This window comes from Symphalangus syndactylus, chromosome 1 (genome assembly GCF_028878055.3).
Source record: "Symphalangus syndactylus isolate Jambi chromosome 1, NHGRI_mSymSyn1-v2.1_pri, whole genome shotgun sequence".
Classification (NCBI taxonomy): Eukaryota; Metazoa; Chordata; class Mammalia; order Primates; family Hylobatidae; genus Symphalangus; species Symphalangus syndactylus.
This window is the reverse complement of record NC_072423.2, coordinates 65,286,479-65,302,871: the sequence shown is the minus strand read 5'-3', so window position 1 is coordinate 65,302,871 and position 16,393 is coordinate 65,286,479. Positions and strand designations below refer to the sequence as shown.

At 38.9% G+C, this 16,393-nt stretch overlaps 2 protein-coding genes across 14 annotated transcripts in view; one reads left to right on the top strand and one right to left on the bottom strand.

Moving 5' to 3' along the window:
- The window catches only part of GREB1L (GREB1 like retinoic acid receptor coactivator), a 305,634-nt gene extending 296,454 nt beyond the window's left edge, over positions 1-9,180 (top strand). For all 4 annotated transcript variants that reach the window (XM_055236525.2, XM_055236517.2, XM_055236511.2 and 1 more), the window contains 4 exons: positions 232-373; positions 1,657-1,857; positions 4,300-4,438; positions 6,271-9,180. In XM_055236525.2, coding sequence (XP_055092500.2) covers positions 232-373; positions 1,657-1,857; positions 4,300-4,438; positions 6,271-6,434 — 646 coding nt within the window. In that variant the 3' untranslated portion in view covers positions 6,435-9,180. The remainder of the gene's footprint in view (positions 1-231; positions 374-1,656; positions 1,858-4,299; positions 4,439-6,270) is intronic.
- Positions 1-16,393, bottom strand: part of ESCO1 (establishment of sister chromatid cohesion N-acetyltransferase 1) — a 69,500-nt gene that overhangs the window by 5,322 nt on the left and 47,785 nt on the right. For 4 of the 10 annotated variants that reach the window (XM_055236579.2, XM_055236569.2, XM_055236598.2 and 1 more), the window contains 2 exons: positions 16,040-16,227; positions 12,857-14,062 (listed from right to left, as the gene is read on the bottom strand). In XM_055236579.2, the coding sequence (XP_055092554.1) occupies positions 13,915-14,062; positions 16,040-16,227 (336 nt within the window). In that variant the 3' untranslated portion in view covers positions 12,857-13,914. Of the gene's footprint in view, positions 1-1,601; positions 10,890-12,616; positions 12,824-12,856; positions 14,063-16,039; positions 16,228-16,393 lie in introns of those variants that run through there. The other 6 variants (XR_010121210.1, XR_010121211.1, XR_010121207.1 and 3 more) reach the window with 5 other exon arrangements.

Here is a 16,393-nt window from a genome sequence, read left to right as displayed (position 1 = left end):
AAACCTGTGACATAGCTGGGACAAAGATCATCTCACTTTCCCCTTCCTTTAAAGGCTGTAATGCCCAAGTCAAGAGTTTTTCCAGGTCAGTGTTATGAGGGCCAGCTCCACAAAAGCATGGTTGATTATTTTAGGCTCCTAATATCTTGCCATACATTTATTTCTCTGTGTATAGTTATCATGGTTGAGATAGGCCAGCCGAAGAAAACTATTGTTGTGGTTACAATTTAGGTATTTCTGTGAAGATGTTGACTTTAATCTGAGAACGAACAGTAGTGGCCTGCTCATCTGCCGCTTTAATAACTTCAGTCTCATGAAGAAACATGTTCAGGTTGGAGGGCAAAGGGACTTTATCATTAAACCAAAGATCATGGTGAGTACCGCAAGCTTGATTCAAGTGCTGAAAATAAGCACAATGCTAATGACTATCTTCGTTATTAGATGTTGGCATTAAGCACTTTCCATTTTATTGGAAAAGTGAAATAACACAAGGGAGTTTTTTTGTTTTGTTTTGTTTTTTGAGACAGTCTGTCCCCTAGGCTGGATGGAGAGCAGTGGCGTGATCTTGGCTCACTGCAACCTCTGCCTCCTGGGTTCAAGCGATTCTCGTACCTCAGCCTCCCAAGTAGCTGGGATTAGAGGTCCGTGCCACCACGCCTGGCTAATTTTTATATTTTTAGTAGAGATGGGGTTTCACCATGTTGGCCAGGCTGGTCTTGAACTCCTGACCTCAAGTGATCTGCCCAGCTTGGCCTCCCAAAGTGCTGGGATTACAGGCATGAGCCACCACATCCGGCCATTAGGGAGTTCTTAATGTCAAATTTTCAATCTCATTTCTGTTAGACTCATCTAGAGCCAAAACATTTGTTTTGACAATCCAACAAAATTGCTTTAGATGTCAGCCTTAAATCTAAGTTTCTTTGGATTTAAGCCTTAACACATCCTTCAAAGCTTTAGTTTCAAGATGGCAAACTTTACATTTTTACATTCTTTTTTTCTGAGACAGAGTCTTGCTCTGTCGCCCAGGCTGGACTGCAGTGGCGTGATCCCGGCTTGCTGCAACCTCTGCCTCCCGTGTTCAAGCGATTCTCCTGCCTCAGCCACCATGCCCCACCACATTTTTACATTCTTTATGTAATACATGAGAGAAATATAAATCAAGATGCCAGTCTGGTCCTTTGCTAGAAGTTTCTTAAAAGATAGTAATATAGATCAAAACCTGTATTACTACCCTTTTCTAAGAAATCTACTGAATCTAGTAATTCACAGCATGGGGGCTACCAGCGGAGCTTAGAAACCTCTTTGCCATTTTTTTGGTGGGGTTCTGGGGTGGAGTTAAGATGAGATAGGATTTAACCCATACACACTGTAAAAGGCTTCCGATTGGATCTCACAATGTACCTGTTAAATGTGGTAACTTTCAGAGAAGCCTGCTTTCTTCTGCCCTCGCTGTGTGTAACTTAGATTAAATCCTATTGTACTATTCCCAAGAGAAAAAAATTTTCAGGACACTTTACTAACATACATTTGAACCTAGCACCCCTCACTGTGCTACTGCTATTATTTGGGGACTGTTAGGATACAATTCAGTGTTTCCTCACCTGTTTAATCCAGTGACAGACAAGTTTCCCATGATCATCTCGGCTCTGATTTCAGGTGTCAGAGAGCTTAGCACCCATCTTGCCCCTTCAATACATCTGTGCTCCCGACAGTGAACACACGCTACTGGCAGCCCCTGCACAGTTTCTCCTGGAGAAATTCCTTCAGCACGCCTCATATAAACTCTTCCCCAAAGCCATCCATAACTTCAGGAGTCCTGTGCTGGCCATTGACTGCTACCTTAACATTGGACCAGAGGTAAAAAGGGTGTGGGGGATACTGTGCTTACCTACATCCATCCATTTCTTTCTCATTTTAGCTGTTTGCAAAAAAGGAGCCTGTGACATGAAATATAAATCAAGATGCCAGTCTGGTCCTTTGCCAGAACTTTTATTAAAGATAGTAATACAGATCAAAACTTGTATTTCTGCCCTTTTGCATACTCACTTATGCAAAGGCTCACACAACATGCAATGGCAGTTTGCCCTCCCCATGCCTATTTTATCTCCACAAATGGGCCAGAGAACATACAACTCAGCTGTCAGCATCTCTGAGAAGCCTACCTCCGTGACTTTGGGCAGCAGTTGCTTGCTCCCACTTCTCTTAACATTCATCAGATTATATTGTACTTATGTGGGTTTTTCTTCATAAAAGTGTGAGTTCTTCAAAGACACACAATGTCTTAGCCATTGTTTTAGACATACGTTAAGAGGAGCTCAGTGATTATTGAACAAATAAACGTGTACCACCTAAAGCCTTTAGAGGTGGCATTTCTCCACTTTCCACCCCTTGGACTTCTTTGTAAAATTTTTCACGTTTTAGTTTTTTTTAAAACTGCCACTTGCACTTCCAGGCTCCTGCTACTAAGCTGTGCCTTTAGAAATGATTACTGTACTACATCCTCCTTGTAAAAAATGTTTTAAAATCATAAGAAAGTAAAGTCACCTGCCAGAAGAACATTTTGGTGTACTACATTTCCTTCCAGGGCTTTTTCTTTGTACGTATTGAAAAAAACACACGTATCCATACACATACTCTTTTAACGCTAAAGTCCAACTGTATTCAGTTTTGGAAACTAATTTTTAAAACTTCACAGTGTAAACATTTTACATTCCCATTTTTATGTTTCAATAATCTACACTGTAGATTGGGTAATGAATTATAGAATTTTAGAAGTAGAAGGAACCTTAAAAACCATCAGATGTAAAGGCCAGGCATAGAAGCTCATGCCTATAACCCAGCACTTTGGGAGGCTGAGGTGGGAGGATCACTTGAGGCCAGGAGTTCGAGACCAGCCTGGACAACATGGTAACACCTTGTCACTACAAAAAATAAAAATAATTAGCCAGGTGCGATGGCACATGCCTGTAGTCCCAGCTATTCAAAAGGCTGAGGTGGGAAGATCACGTGACCCCAGGAATTCAAGGTTGCAGTGATCTGATTTGTGCCACTGCATTACAGCCTAAGTGACAGAGACCCCATCTCAAAAAAAAAAAAAAAAAACCCACACCCACGAGATCTACTAACATCTTTTACAGTATTTATGTAAGTACTGTAAAAGATGTATGTAATTTACATGTCTGATCCAGATATTCCAATTCCCCTATCCTAGAGTCCAGGGCTCTAGGTATTAACACAATCTCAATACCTAACAACAGCTAACATTTACTGAATACTAAGTTATTTAATTCAGAAAACATCCTATGAAACAAGTACTATTGTTATCTCTACAGATGAGGAAACTGAGGTATAGTGAAATGAAGGAGACTGCTCATTGTTCCATGGCTACTAAATGGAGGAACCAGTATTTGAACCCAAGCAGACCGGCTCATGCATTTAGCCATTCCACTGTTTTAACTCCCAACTATCTTACTTACTTCTCTGTAATTTTTGCAGTTATCTTCTGTTCACAGAAGCCAGATAGAACCAAAAATTTAAATTCATGCACTGTCTTTTTTTTTTTTGAGATGGAGTTTCACTCTTGTCACCCTGGCTGGAGTGCAATGGTGCAATCTTGGCTCACTGCAACCTCCACCTCCAGGGTTCAAGCGATTCTCCTGCCTCAGCCTCCCAAGCAGCTGGGATTACAGGTGTGCACCATCACGCCTGGCTAACTTTTTTTGTATTTTTTAGTAGAGACGGGATTCTGCCACGTTGGCCAGGCTGCTCTCTAACTCCTGACCACAGATGATCCATCCACCTTGGCCTCCCAAAGGGCTGGGATTACAGGCGTGAGCCACCACACCCAGCCCATGCACTGTCTTAAGCTTCCATCCAATTGAAAATTTAAGTATATCTAAATGGAAAGCTGGTCAAAAATATTTTTTATTCTCACCAATAAAGCAATCCAAACATTTAATCTTTCCTAAGTATGCTTTTTTGTGGAAGGTAGTTTTTTAAATTTGATAAGACTCTTAAATGGAAGGGCTTGTTTCTTACTACTAATTTGTCTCCTAATAGTCCTTTATTATGAGAAATAAATAAGAGAAGCTTTAAATAGGTTAACACTTGGCATGCTACATAAAAGAGGCTGCAAAGCTTAACTAACCAAGCCATTTAAGTTAACATTGGAAAAAACTCATCTCCTTTACCTTATCTTGAAATAGACAAAAAGGAAGGTACTGACTCCTCATTCTGCTGAACTGCAGATATTTTGCTTGCTCTTGAAATGCCCATGCTATTTCTGCTTGATGATTTCAGGTGGCAGTATGCTATATCAGCTCCAGACCCCACTCCAGCAATGTCAACTGTGAAGGGGTGTTTTTCAGTGGACTCCTTTTGTACCTCTGTGACTCTTTTGTAGGTGCTGATCTTCTTAAGAAATTTAAATTTCTAAAAGGTAAGTCAAATTTAGTATCTTGCTTGTAATTGCTATTGGTTCCCACTGAGCAAAATACAGAAGATAAAGATATTTTTAAAAAGCACTTGAGGCCAGGCATAGTGGCTCACGCCTGTAATCCCAGCACTTTGGGAGGCCGAGGCGAGTGGATCACGAGGTCAGGAGATCGAGACCATCCTGGCTAGCATGGTGAAACCGTCTCTACTAAAAAATACAACAAAAATTAGCCAGGCATGGTGGTGGGCGCCTGAAGTCCTAGCTACTGGGGAGGCTGAGGCAGGAGAATGGCGTGAACCCGGGAGGTGGAGCTTGTAGTGAGCCGAGATCGTGCCACTGCACTCCAGCCTGGGCAACAGAGCGAGACTCCATCTCAAAAATAAATAAATAAATACAAAATCAGCCGGGTGTGGTGGCGCATGCCTGTAATCCCAGTGACTCGGGAGGCTGAGGCGGGAGAATCGCTTAAACCCGGAAGGCAGAGGTTGCAGTGAGCCAAGATCGTGCCATTGCACTCCAGCCTGGGCAACAACAGTGAAACTCCATCTCAAAAAAAAAAAAAAGAGAGAGACTGGTCTAAGAACAAACTAAGATTAAACATCACAGATAATCCTTATAAAATGACCTTTGAGATCAGTGAAGAAAGTGAGGTTCAGAACACTGTGCAGCATGAGAACAGGGAGCGGGGTTGTGGGGGGACTGTGCATTCATTCATTCACTTATTTATTTATTTAGAGACTTATTGGGGATGGGGGAATGGTAGATTTTGCCTCCCAGGAGACAGAGACATTTCTGATTGATTGTCACACTGGAGGCTGCTGCTTGCTGGCATACAGTGGGCAGAAGCCAAGACTGGAGGATGTTTAGATTCTAAACATCCTACAAGACACAGAACAAGACTAGCTGTGACAGCTCACGCCTGTAATCCCAGCACTTTGGGAGGCCAAGGTGGGTGGATTGGCTGAGCTCAGGAGTTTGAGACCAGCCTGGGCAACACTGTGTAACTCCGTCTCTACTAAAATACAAAAAATTAGCTGGGAGTGGCGGTGTGCACCTGTAGTCCCAACTACTTGGGAGGCTGAGACAGGAGAATTGCTTGAACCCAGGAGGCGGAGGTTGCAGTGAGCCAAGATTGCGCTACCACACTCCAGCCTGGGCAACAAAGCAAGATTCTGTCTCCAAAAAAAAACAAAAAGGAAGACACAGAATAGCCCCCACAACAAAGAATTATCCAAGTCCAATAGTGCTGAGGTTCAGAAACCCTAATCTAGGAGGAACACATGAGAAACATAACATTAGTTATCACAGGGAAGAGGGAATGTGGTTGGAAGATTACTTACTTTATACTCTTTTAAAAATTACTGAATTTGGGCTGGGCGCAGTGGTTCACACCTGTAATCCCAGCACTTTGGAAGGCTGAGGCAGGTGGATCACGAGGTCAGGAGATCGAGACCATCCTGGCCAACATGATGAAACCCCATCTCTACTAAAATACAAAAAAAAAAAATTAGCTGGGCCTGGTGGCACATGCCTGTAGTCCCAGCTACTTGGGAGGCTAATGCAGGGGAATTGCTTGAACCCAGGAGGCAGAGGTTGCAGTGAACCGACATCGCACCACTGCACTCAAGCCTAGAGACAGAGCAAGACTCCGTCTCAAAAAAAAAAAAAAATTACTAAATTTGCAAAACTACTTAATAAAATTAAACAATTCTGGTAGTTTGCTTATCCATCTGTTGGTTCTCAGATGTGTTAGCTTAGGAAATATAATCAGAGATAAAATTCTTTATAAACTCAATCCCTGAGCCTAGGACATATTTCTGTCTTTTTTCCTGAAGGTGCTACGCTGTGTGTCATCTGCCAAGACAGAAGTTCCTTGCGCCAAACAATTGTCCGCTTAGAGCTAGAAGATGAGTGGCAGTTCCGCCTCCGGGACGAGTTTCAAACTGCTAACAGCAGTGATGACAAGCCTCTCTACTTTCTTACTGGACGTCATGTATGAGCTTTTGAAGAGACCAAAAACAGCAGAAAAATGCCTAGGTGGGATGGGACAGAAAAAATTTGAGTTTTTTTTTTCCTTTAAAGTACAATCACTGTGAAGCAAAGTGCAACATATTTGTCTAAATTCTCCAAAGAACTCCCCAAATCCAATCCAGGTCTTTGGGGACATCACTTTCCTTCAGTTCCAATTACAGGACCCTTAAATTCAGGTAAACTCTACCCTAGGCAGTTATGCAATTACTTAAGATACGGTCTGCCCATGGGATCCTGAGGAGGATATACTTTGGAGAGTGAATATGGAGTTTGCATTATTTTTTTCTATTACACTATGTTAGAGGGAAACTGACTGTCAGGATTAACTAGCCTGAATGTGTTACATGAGACTCATGCCATTGGTGTGGAATTAATTGAAGATTAACGTTTGAGGCCTGAACCCTCAGTTTCTCTTCAGATCTGTACTTTGGTACAGTATTACTCAGGGGTTTGAAATGATAGAATGTAGACGATATTTGTATTTAAAAAAATAAGTAGCTTTGTCTTTCTCTGTGCAGTGTTAGTTTAAGATTTATAATCTTCTATGTATTGAAACTTTTGGCAAAATTTCCACAGGAGTTAAAAGTTTACTATTTAAACTGAACAAACAAATCAGTAAATGCAGAGCAGGCATTGTGTGCATTTATGCATCTTCTCCTAGCCTAATTCCTTTGCTTTACCCATTCTTTAAATGTGTTTCCAGTCTTTAAGAATATCTTATCTATGAGACTATGGAACAGTGATTAATCTTTTGCAAGAATTTGATTAAGTCAGTTGAGTTAAGCTTTCAGCAGGTAACCTGCACCCACCATTTGGTTAGAATTAAGCAGTTGGCACCAGCAAACCTAAATGTCAGGCTGAGGTTCTGTTGCAGAGTGAAACTAGTTTGCTTCCTTTCAGGGACTCAAGCAAAGCTTCCTTTAAAAGATGCACTAAATATTACCACCTTACACAGACAACGCCACAGAAATTGCCGAATTGGGAAATTGAGCCATAGAAAGAGAAATGTTTTTTTACTTAATCTTACCAGTGACTCTTGTGAGGAGTAAGGAAGACTCCATTAAGAGTCTTTTTGATTCATTAAAATCAGCAGGGGGTGTTTGTCCAGTATCAGCAATGGGAGGCATATGTTTCTACAGATTTCTCAAATATTTTAATCAAAAACATTATTTTTAGAAAGTGTTCTAGACAAAACTAAGTCTTAGAAGTTTACTCTTAAATTACTCCAGTTCTCATCATTGAACAATCTCTTCAGAGTTTTCTCATTAGCCCATATTTACTACTTTATCCCCACTTCAAATGGCCATTTTCACTTGAATCGATCTTGTTTGTGACCTGAAACTACTGAGGGGCCTACTAAGCCTGCATTTACTTAGAACAAATAGTGTTAATTGACCAGCTTTATTATCTTATGACAACAAGGAGTTTACAAAGCTAGTGAAAACATGGAATGTATTAGACTAAAAATGGTTTGCAGATCTCTTGGTTTTAATATAGCTACTTATAATGCTTTAACTGTATTTTGAAGTGAACAATTCCTTTTAACCCCATTTTTAATTGTCCTTCAAAGAGGACCTGCCTTATATATGCTTTAAAAAATACTCCTTAATTTTAGTGCAGCAGAATTTTTGGTAAAGAGGTATGTTTTGAAGCAGTTTGGTTTAAATATGAATGTATTTCACTTGTTCCTGTTTTGTTGAAAGGGCCTAATGCAAATAATACCAAGAAACCCACTGTCTGTGCAATATTCCAATAACATTTACATAGAGCAAATAAAATACTTGAAAGAATTCTAAAACAATTGTACCTGGGGTGGATGGCCTCTCAGGGTTTCTTCTGGCTTTATGACTTCATAGTTTAAAGAACTTTTTTTTTAAGTAGTTACATCAGATGCAGGTACTCCATTAGTTAGGGCTGCACTCTGAAAATTCAAATTATTATTATGAGCTCTTAAATACTATTTAACTCTGTGGAAGAGATAGATATGCCAGAATAAAGCCAAAAGACCATCACCCCCATAACAGAGAAACTGACCTGCCTATTCTTTTCAAAGCCTATCTTACTAATGTTTGGATCTTTTAAAATCATCTTATCAGTATAATTCTTGAGTATGTTAGGTCCTTCTTTAAGGATAAAATTGCACAAGCACAGGACACCATGATTTGTATATATATATATATCCTAGTGTGTTCAGCTTTAAGCTTTGCAATCCCTTAGGACACTGATGTGGGATGAATGGATTCGCTAGGCCCACACAGTAACTCACCTGTAGACCTGCTGAACCTCAGCATGTATGACAGTTCACACAGGTTAATACTGAATGTAAACTAAAAACTAGAAGAGAATTGTTGTAGTCAATTTTTTTTGGCTGTAATTTATGCAATTGCTTTTTGTGATTTTTAGAAAATGGGGCACCTGTGTTACTTTATTACTGTAAAATGTTCTTAACCAAAATTTGGTGAATTTCACTAGTCTACCTCACATTTTGTTAATGATTCAAAATTGTCTTGTGTCTACTGTTATGTTTTGTCCTTTGATTTAATTTGCTTAATGTATTAAAGTTATCTCCCACCCCCTCCAAAAAGTTATTTTTTCTTCATAGTTTTCTGGCATGTTAAGAAAACAAGCTCCCTGACTCTGGCAACGTCCTAAAAAGGCTGGAAGTCACATTATAGGTTGGACAACCAAGATTAAAGAGATGTTTAAAACATAAATAGTAGATCCCAATCTTTTATTTGACAGATTGCAACTACACTCACTTTGATGTCCTTTTGGAAACAGAACTTTGGGTTGCTAAAACTAATACAAGGTGTTATTGTTAATCTGCAGTTAAAACTTCTCAAACTTTTTGAGAGCGTCTCAAAGTTGCTAGAACTATGTAGTATGAAGATGGTGTTATTGTAGTATGAATTATATCTTCTGAAAAATTTTACCAACTTTTGAGAAGAAATAACTTTGTTGTCCCAGAAAAATGGCTTTCAATCTATTAATAAAGTGTAGTAAATTAAAAGAATTTGACATAGATTCCATGAAAACAATCTTCTAGGCCAGAGAACCCTCAGGAAGGGCAACAAATATTTGTACGTGTAATGACAGACTTTCAGAGGAAAGTCAAGACTACTGGTGTTCCACTATACATTCCAAAGCAGCTGCCTTGAAAAGACTATTAACTGTGAAACTGACTGCTGCAACATCACACTAAACTACTTAGGCCTGAAACAACATCCAGAGAATGAACATTTCTCAAGCTTCTCTTTAGACACAGAAACTGGAAACTGGTCCTTAAAGCTTCCTCTGAGACTAGGAGAATTACTACTCTAACACTGAAACCTTGGCTTCACTGAAAACAAAACAACAACAGTAAAAATACTGCTAAAGATGACTTTAGGAATTGCCTCTAAGGCCAATGAAAAAGTCATTCACATAATAAATTCACTGTGCTCTCAACTATCAAGTGTTGAGTTAAAGCATCTACTTCAGTGATTATGACAATAGATGCTTATTAAGTTTAAAAAAAAAAAAAGGCAACACCCGTAAGTTGTTTTCTGACCACTTCATTCCAAATATTTTATTTTTACTAGTCCAATGTATTTTATTTTTACCAGAAGGTTGGGGGGTTGCTAAAAGACAGAACTCATCCCTTTTTCTGCCAAAAGACTCAAGAGCCATGAGAAAGAAAATGTATGTCTAGAGTCACTACCCTAGAAATCAACTCAGCAATCTCAACCCTAGCTGCAATGTGGATGGGCAGGAATACAGTTGTGTTCCCATCCAGAAGGATAAGACTCTATAGCTGGGCAGCCGTGCAAAGTAAACAAGAACAATTAAAATAACACTGCAGGTTTGTTGTACTCACTGACTGTCCTTACAACAGTCAGGCTTTCAGTAGACAAACCAAGTTCACTCTTGCGTATTATGAAGTAGTAAAATACTGCTTTTAATTTGTGTGTCCATGCAGGTAAAGGCATCATCCATAAAATCTTGTAGTTCCTGACTATATTTGTGGCTCTTACAACGTCTCTATGCTAGACATTTTTATAAACAACCAACAACTATATGAGGGCTGCTAACAAAAAATTTATAAGCACCTTTATATAGTCAGCAATTACAGACTCACCTTCTTCTGCAGTCTGTGGCCATTAGTGTATACTCACTGTGTCCCTGCTGCCTCCACCACTCCACTGAGACTGCTCTTTTCCTAACATCACTTGGGCTGTCTTCAGTCTTCAATTGTGGTATGACAGGGTTGACCATTCTTTGATTCTTGACATTTTTCCCTTGGTTTCTACCACTCTCTTCTGGCTCTCCTACCTTGCTGCTCACGCCTTCTTAGGCAGTCTTCTTTGAGACTCTTAAATGATGGTGTACCTCACAACTCTCTTCTACCTTCCCATTTTACAAACCCCAGGGTGACCTTCTGAACCTTCAAATAAATAAGTAAACTCATAAATTTGTTTCTCAGTTAGAACCTTTCTCAAACTCTAGATTCACATATCCAATTGTATACTAAAAGGTATCTCCACTTAGAGATTCTACAACCACCTTCAAATCTTGACCAAAACTGAGGGCATCCCCATCCAATCCTCCCAACCTAATTCCCCTGTATTCCCATCTGTCAATCTAACTCAGTTACCCAAACCAAAATACCCACTTACCTTAACCTCTTTGCCATGATCTTTTTCTAGTTGTTTATAAATTCCTATCAATTCAACTGTGTCAATTCTTCAATTTTATCTTTTCAATGTGTATCTGTCTCGTCTTCATCTCCACATCACAACTTTAGTTCAGTATTTCAACACTTTTCATACAAACTGCTCTTAATTATCTTCTAAGTTCCAGATTCCTCAATTATAAACCCTACCTCATAGGACTGTCGTAATGATTACATAAAATAATGCAGCACTAAACACACAGGGTCTGACACATAGCAAACACTCAAATGTTAGGTATTAACTAATAATACTATTCTTAGAGAAATACCTAAATTGTAAAATTTGGGAGGCTATATCTTCAGTATAAACATGAAAATAAACTGGCTTCTCAGTAATAGTAACATTTAAACCAACCACCCAATATACCCTCTTCCACCTTCAGGTCGCCTTGAAACCAAGTCAAAAGTAGTCAAAGTAGTATACTATTGTTTATGGAAATTGGACCTGTATTATAAGGTTAACAGTTACTAGAGAGTCTACACTATATCCCAAAATTTCATTTTTTTTTTTTTTTTTTTTTTTTAAAACCATGGTACTTGTCAGGCAAACAATGAGACCAGGATTGACTAGAAGAGTCTCAAGCCCAAAGGGAAATGATAGTATCAAAAGCTAGGGCCAGGTGCAATGGCTCACACCTATAATCTCAGCACTCTGAGAGGCCGAGGCAGGTGGATCACATGAGGTCAGGAGTTTGAGACCAGCCTGGCCAATGTGGTGAAACCCTGTTTCTACTAAAAAATACAAAAACAAATTAGCCGGCCGTGGTGGCAGGCGCCTGTAATCCCAGCTACTCTGGAGGCTGAGGCAGGAGAATCGCTTGAGCCCAGGAGGAGGAGGTTGCAGTGAGCTGAGGTCATGCCATTGCACTCCAGCCTGGGTGACAGAGTGAGCCTCTGTCTCCAAAAAAAAAAAAAAGCTAGACCAGCATGATGAATCACAGGGAAATATTTACCGTGCCCTATCATTCTACCCATACAAAATGTATAGAGTCTTATATCACTCTAGAAATTTTTTTTTTTTTTTGAGGTCGAGTTTTTTGCTCTTTTTGCTCAGGCTGGAATATAATGGTGCAATCTCTGCTCACTGCAATCTCCACCTCCCAGGTTCCAGCTATTCTCCTGCTTTAGCCTCCCGAGTAGCTGGGATTACAGGTGCACACCACCAAAATCAGCTAATCTTTGTATTTTTAGTAGAGATGGGATTTCACCATGTTGGTCAGGCTGGTCTCAAACTCCTGACCTTGTGATCCGCCCGCCTCAGCCTTCCTAAGTGCTGGGATTATAGGCGTGAGCCACCACGCCTGGCCTAGAAATTTTAAAAGCAAAAATTTATAGGGAAATAAAATGTATACCTGTTAATTTAAGGCCCTAAATTTTAGCCAGTTTTCAACTGAGATATCATTTCAGCTCATAAAAATAACCTAAGTTGAACCATAGTGGTAATTCATTCTTGGGCTGTGGGCCCTTCATTTATTTGAAACATAAAAGTACCACGTTACTAAAATAATCAGAAAGGATTTTGCCTTTGGAGATGAAGTTCAGCTGATTTGCTGCTGACATAATGATCCTTTGGCGAACTGGTGGAAACTGCCTTTAGGAAGCCAATGTTTTAATCATATTTCAAGATATCAAACCAAAAAAACACCCTGAAAAAGCACAAATGACAACACACCATTATCTCAGTTAGTACATTGGTCACTTAGAAAAAGCTATCAAGTATTTTATTATTTTTATTCTACATTATATACAGGTCATAAAAGGCCACAGCAGTTTTTCAACATATAAACCCTTTAAAAGTAGAGGGCACTATGAAGGATAGACAAGTATCAAAATGAAGTCCAGTAATGAGGGCATATACTCAGTGCAGTATTTCTGAGGAATAACAAAGCAGATACCAAGTCATCCATACTTTGCTTCCAAGTATTCTATAGGTTTTTATAAACCTCTTTGAGATTTGTTAATAGCCTAAGTGTGCCAAGTTGCCATTTATTTTAAAAGTGAAACCACAATGAAAGAATAATGAATCTAGGAGGGTACCTTTCCTAATGCTTGTCATTTACAGCTCTCCAAGAAAGAAAGCCTCAATTCTTTACCACTTTCTACTTCCTCCTTCCATCAAAGATAGGAAAGAGAAAAATCAGGAAAAAAAAAGCTCAATATTCTAATTCTTCCTATTTAGCTGGAGCTTTCCTTTTCTATAGGAGTTTCTTCAAAGTATAGTTCAGGCCTTTTAAAAATTAGCTGCAAATTCCAAAACACTTAATATTGCACCCTCCTTGAACAGTAACTAAAAAAATTGGTTTCCACTGTGAAAATACAATCTTTAAGCCTATCACTGGTATCAGCAGATCAATATAAAAAAATACAGTACCAAGCTACACTGGTATATTTCCATATTAAGAACTTCAAAATATACTTATCACTGAGACCATAGTCCTTGCATTAGTTTTCAGTCCACTATGAACAATTATCTGCTGCATGTAAACATGTCTAAATAACTATAGATAAAATACATCAATCATAAATTTCTGTAAAAGATAATAAAATATCTTCTTTAAAAAACAAAACAATAAGCTATTACTGCATTGTTTCCAATTTTATGAAAATGGAACAACCATATGGTTGTTGCCAGTCCTGAGTTCGTTGTAATAAAAATGGCCCTAGTTCCTGGTTAAAGTCAGCAACCAATCCATTCTCTTCAATAGATGTCTTCTAGTGGTGTAGGCAAGAATTTGTTTTACGTGCTATTCTGTCCATTAATAAAATTATATACCAGAAACTGACCAGTGCCACAGTACTGTGTTGCAAACAGCTTTCCATCAGGAGTGGGATCTGAGAAAGCAATTTCTTCTTTGCTCAAATATGAGCCATATATAAAGTTACTCCTATTAAAAAAAAAACGGGGGGGAGGGGTTAAGTGTGAAATGTTAAAATTCTTTCTAATCATTAAAACTGGAATAACCTGTCAAATACAATTTGACTAAAAAAGCTTTTTAGGTACTGTTGTATATGCTCAAAATTGTTGAAAATAATTATTCATCTATAATATCAATAACCTGAGGTTAAATTTTAATAAAAGCAACAATGTAAAAACATTTACCCAACATCTTTTCATGATAAAAATATTCAACTAAGAGTAGAAATACTTCCTCAATCTGATCAAGAGCATCAAGGAATATGAGAGTTAATGGTGAATGACTAAAAACTGTTCCTCAAAGATCAGGAATAAGAGACGACTACTCTCACCTCTTCTATTCAATATTGTATTGGAGGTTCTTGTTACGAGGAAAAGAAATAAAAATCATCCAGATGGGAAAGAAAGAAATAAAACTATCTCTTTTGCAGATGAAAAGGCCTTGTTTATAGAAAATCCTAAAAAATTCACAAAAACAAAAAATCTAATAAACGAGTCTGGGAAGGCTGCATATTCAAGATTGATATTCAAAAGTAAACTGTATTTCTATACACTTGTAATGAACAACCTAAAACTGAAATTTAGGGGGAAAAATTCCATTTATAATAACATCGAAAAAATTAACTACTTGCCAGGCACAGTGGCTCACACCTGTAATCCCAGCATTTTGGGAGGCCAAGGTGAGAGGATTGCTTAAGCCCAAGAATTCAAGGCCAGCCCAGGTGACATAGCAAGACTCCGACTGTACCAAAACAAATGAAATTTTTGGCAGGCACATGGCTATGGTCTCAGCTACTCAGGAGGCTGAGGCAGGAGGATTTCCTGAGCCCAGAAGGTTGAGGATGAAGTGAGCTGTGTTTGCACCACTGCACTCCAGCCTGGGTGACAAAGTGAGATGCTGTCTCCAAAAGAGAAAAAAAATACTTGGGAATAAATGTAACAAAAGAAGCGTTAAGACTTGTACACTGAAAACTATTAAACATTGCAGTAAGACATTAAAGACCTAGGACCAGACGCGATGGCTCACACCTGTAATCCCAGCACTTTGGGAGGCCAGGGTGGTTAACTGCTTGAGCCCAGGAGTTCGAGACCAGCCTGGGGAACATGGCAAAACCCCATCTCTACAAAAAATAGAAAAAATTGGCCAGATGCAGTGGCTCACACCTGTAATCCCAGCACTTTGGGAGGCCGAGGCGAGTGGATCACTTGAGACCAGGAGTTCAAGAGGTGGTGGGTGCCTATAATCCCAACTACTTGGGAGGCTGAGGCAGGAGAATCATTTGAACCATGGGAGGCGGAGGTTGCAGTGAGCAGAGATCACGCCACTGCACTCCAGCCCGGAACAACAGAATGAGACTCCATCTCAAAAAAAAAAAAAAAAAAAAAAACAATTGGCTGACCTAAAAACCTCTTTTGAATAATTAATTTTAACCTCCTTCATTAATCTTTATCAGAGGTACTTTATAGGACAAAAAACAAAACAAACAATTTTTCTGAGTCTCCCCTTTGATATCTTTAACAGTCAAGTGATAAAAGAAAAACTAGTAAGAGATTTCGATAGTTTACAAATAATATTCTTGAATTAAGATAAATTTCTCTAAAAGCTGAACTCCCAAGGAACTTTCCACATTTCTTTGGTTATATTTAAAATTCTTCAAAATGAAGCACAACTTGAAACAGGCAGGTTATTTTGGCCTAACATCATAGTTACAAATAAGTCGAAACAGCTTCATATTAATAGTGTTTAGCCTATAGTGCTTTCTTCCTCCTCACATTAAATTCTCATAAAAAGTACTTACAGATCCAATACGCTGATAACCTCATGCAAAATTTACTATTAATACAAATAAAGATTATACACATGTTAATTAAATGCCAATCTTTATACTAAAGCTCTGCCTAAGTCCTAAACTACTAAAAATGATTTAAAGGATTACATTCAAGTTACCTTAGGCATTCAATCATGCGAGAAGCAATTTTCTTCCGACGCATCATGCTGAATACCCATATTCGACTGATCCCACAGATTGCAGGCTCTGGTAATGTTGAGCAGCACCAGGCTTTTTGCCTTTCAAATCTGACTTTTTCTTCTTCTGACCTGATAACTGGAAGTTTCTCTTCTATAACTCTGTAGCCCTACAGGTGTCAAAAATGGGGAAAAAATTTAAGTGAGATTATTAGCAACTAATACTGATCTGGTCGAGGAGGTTATGACATTTGAATGGCTTAACAAACTATGGGGCCACTTATGCTTTCACTCTCATTTTTAGGAAACAGACAACCTGGATCTGCATTCTGTTCC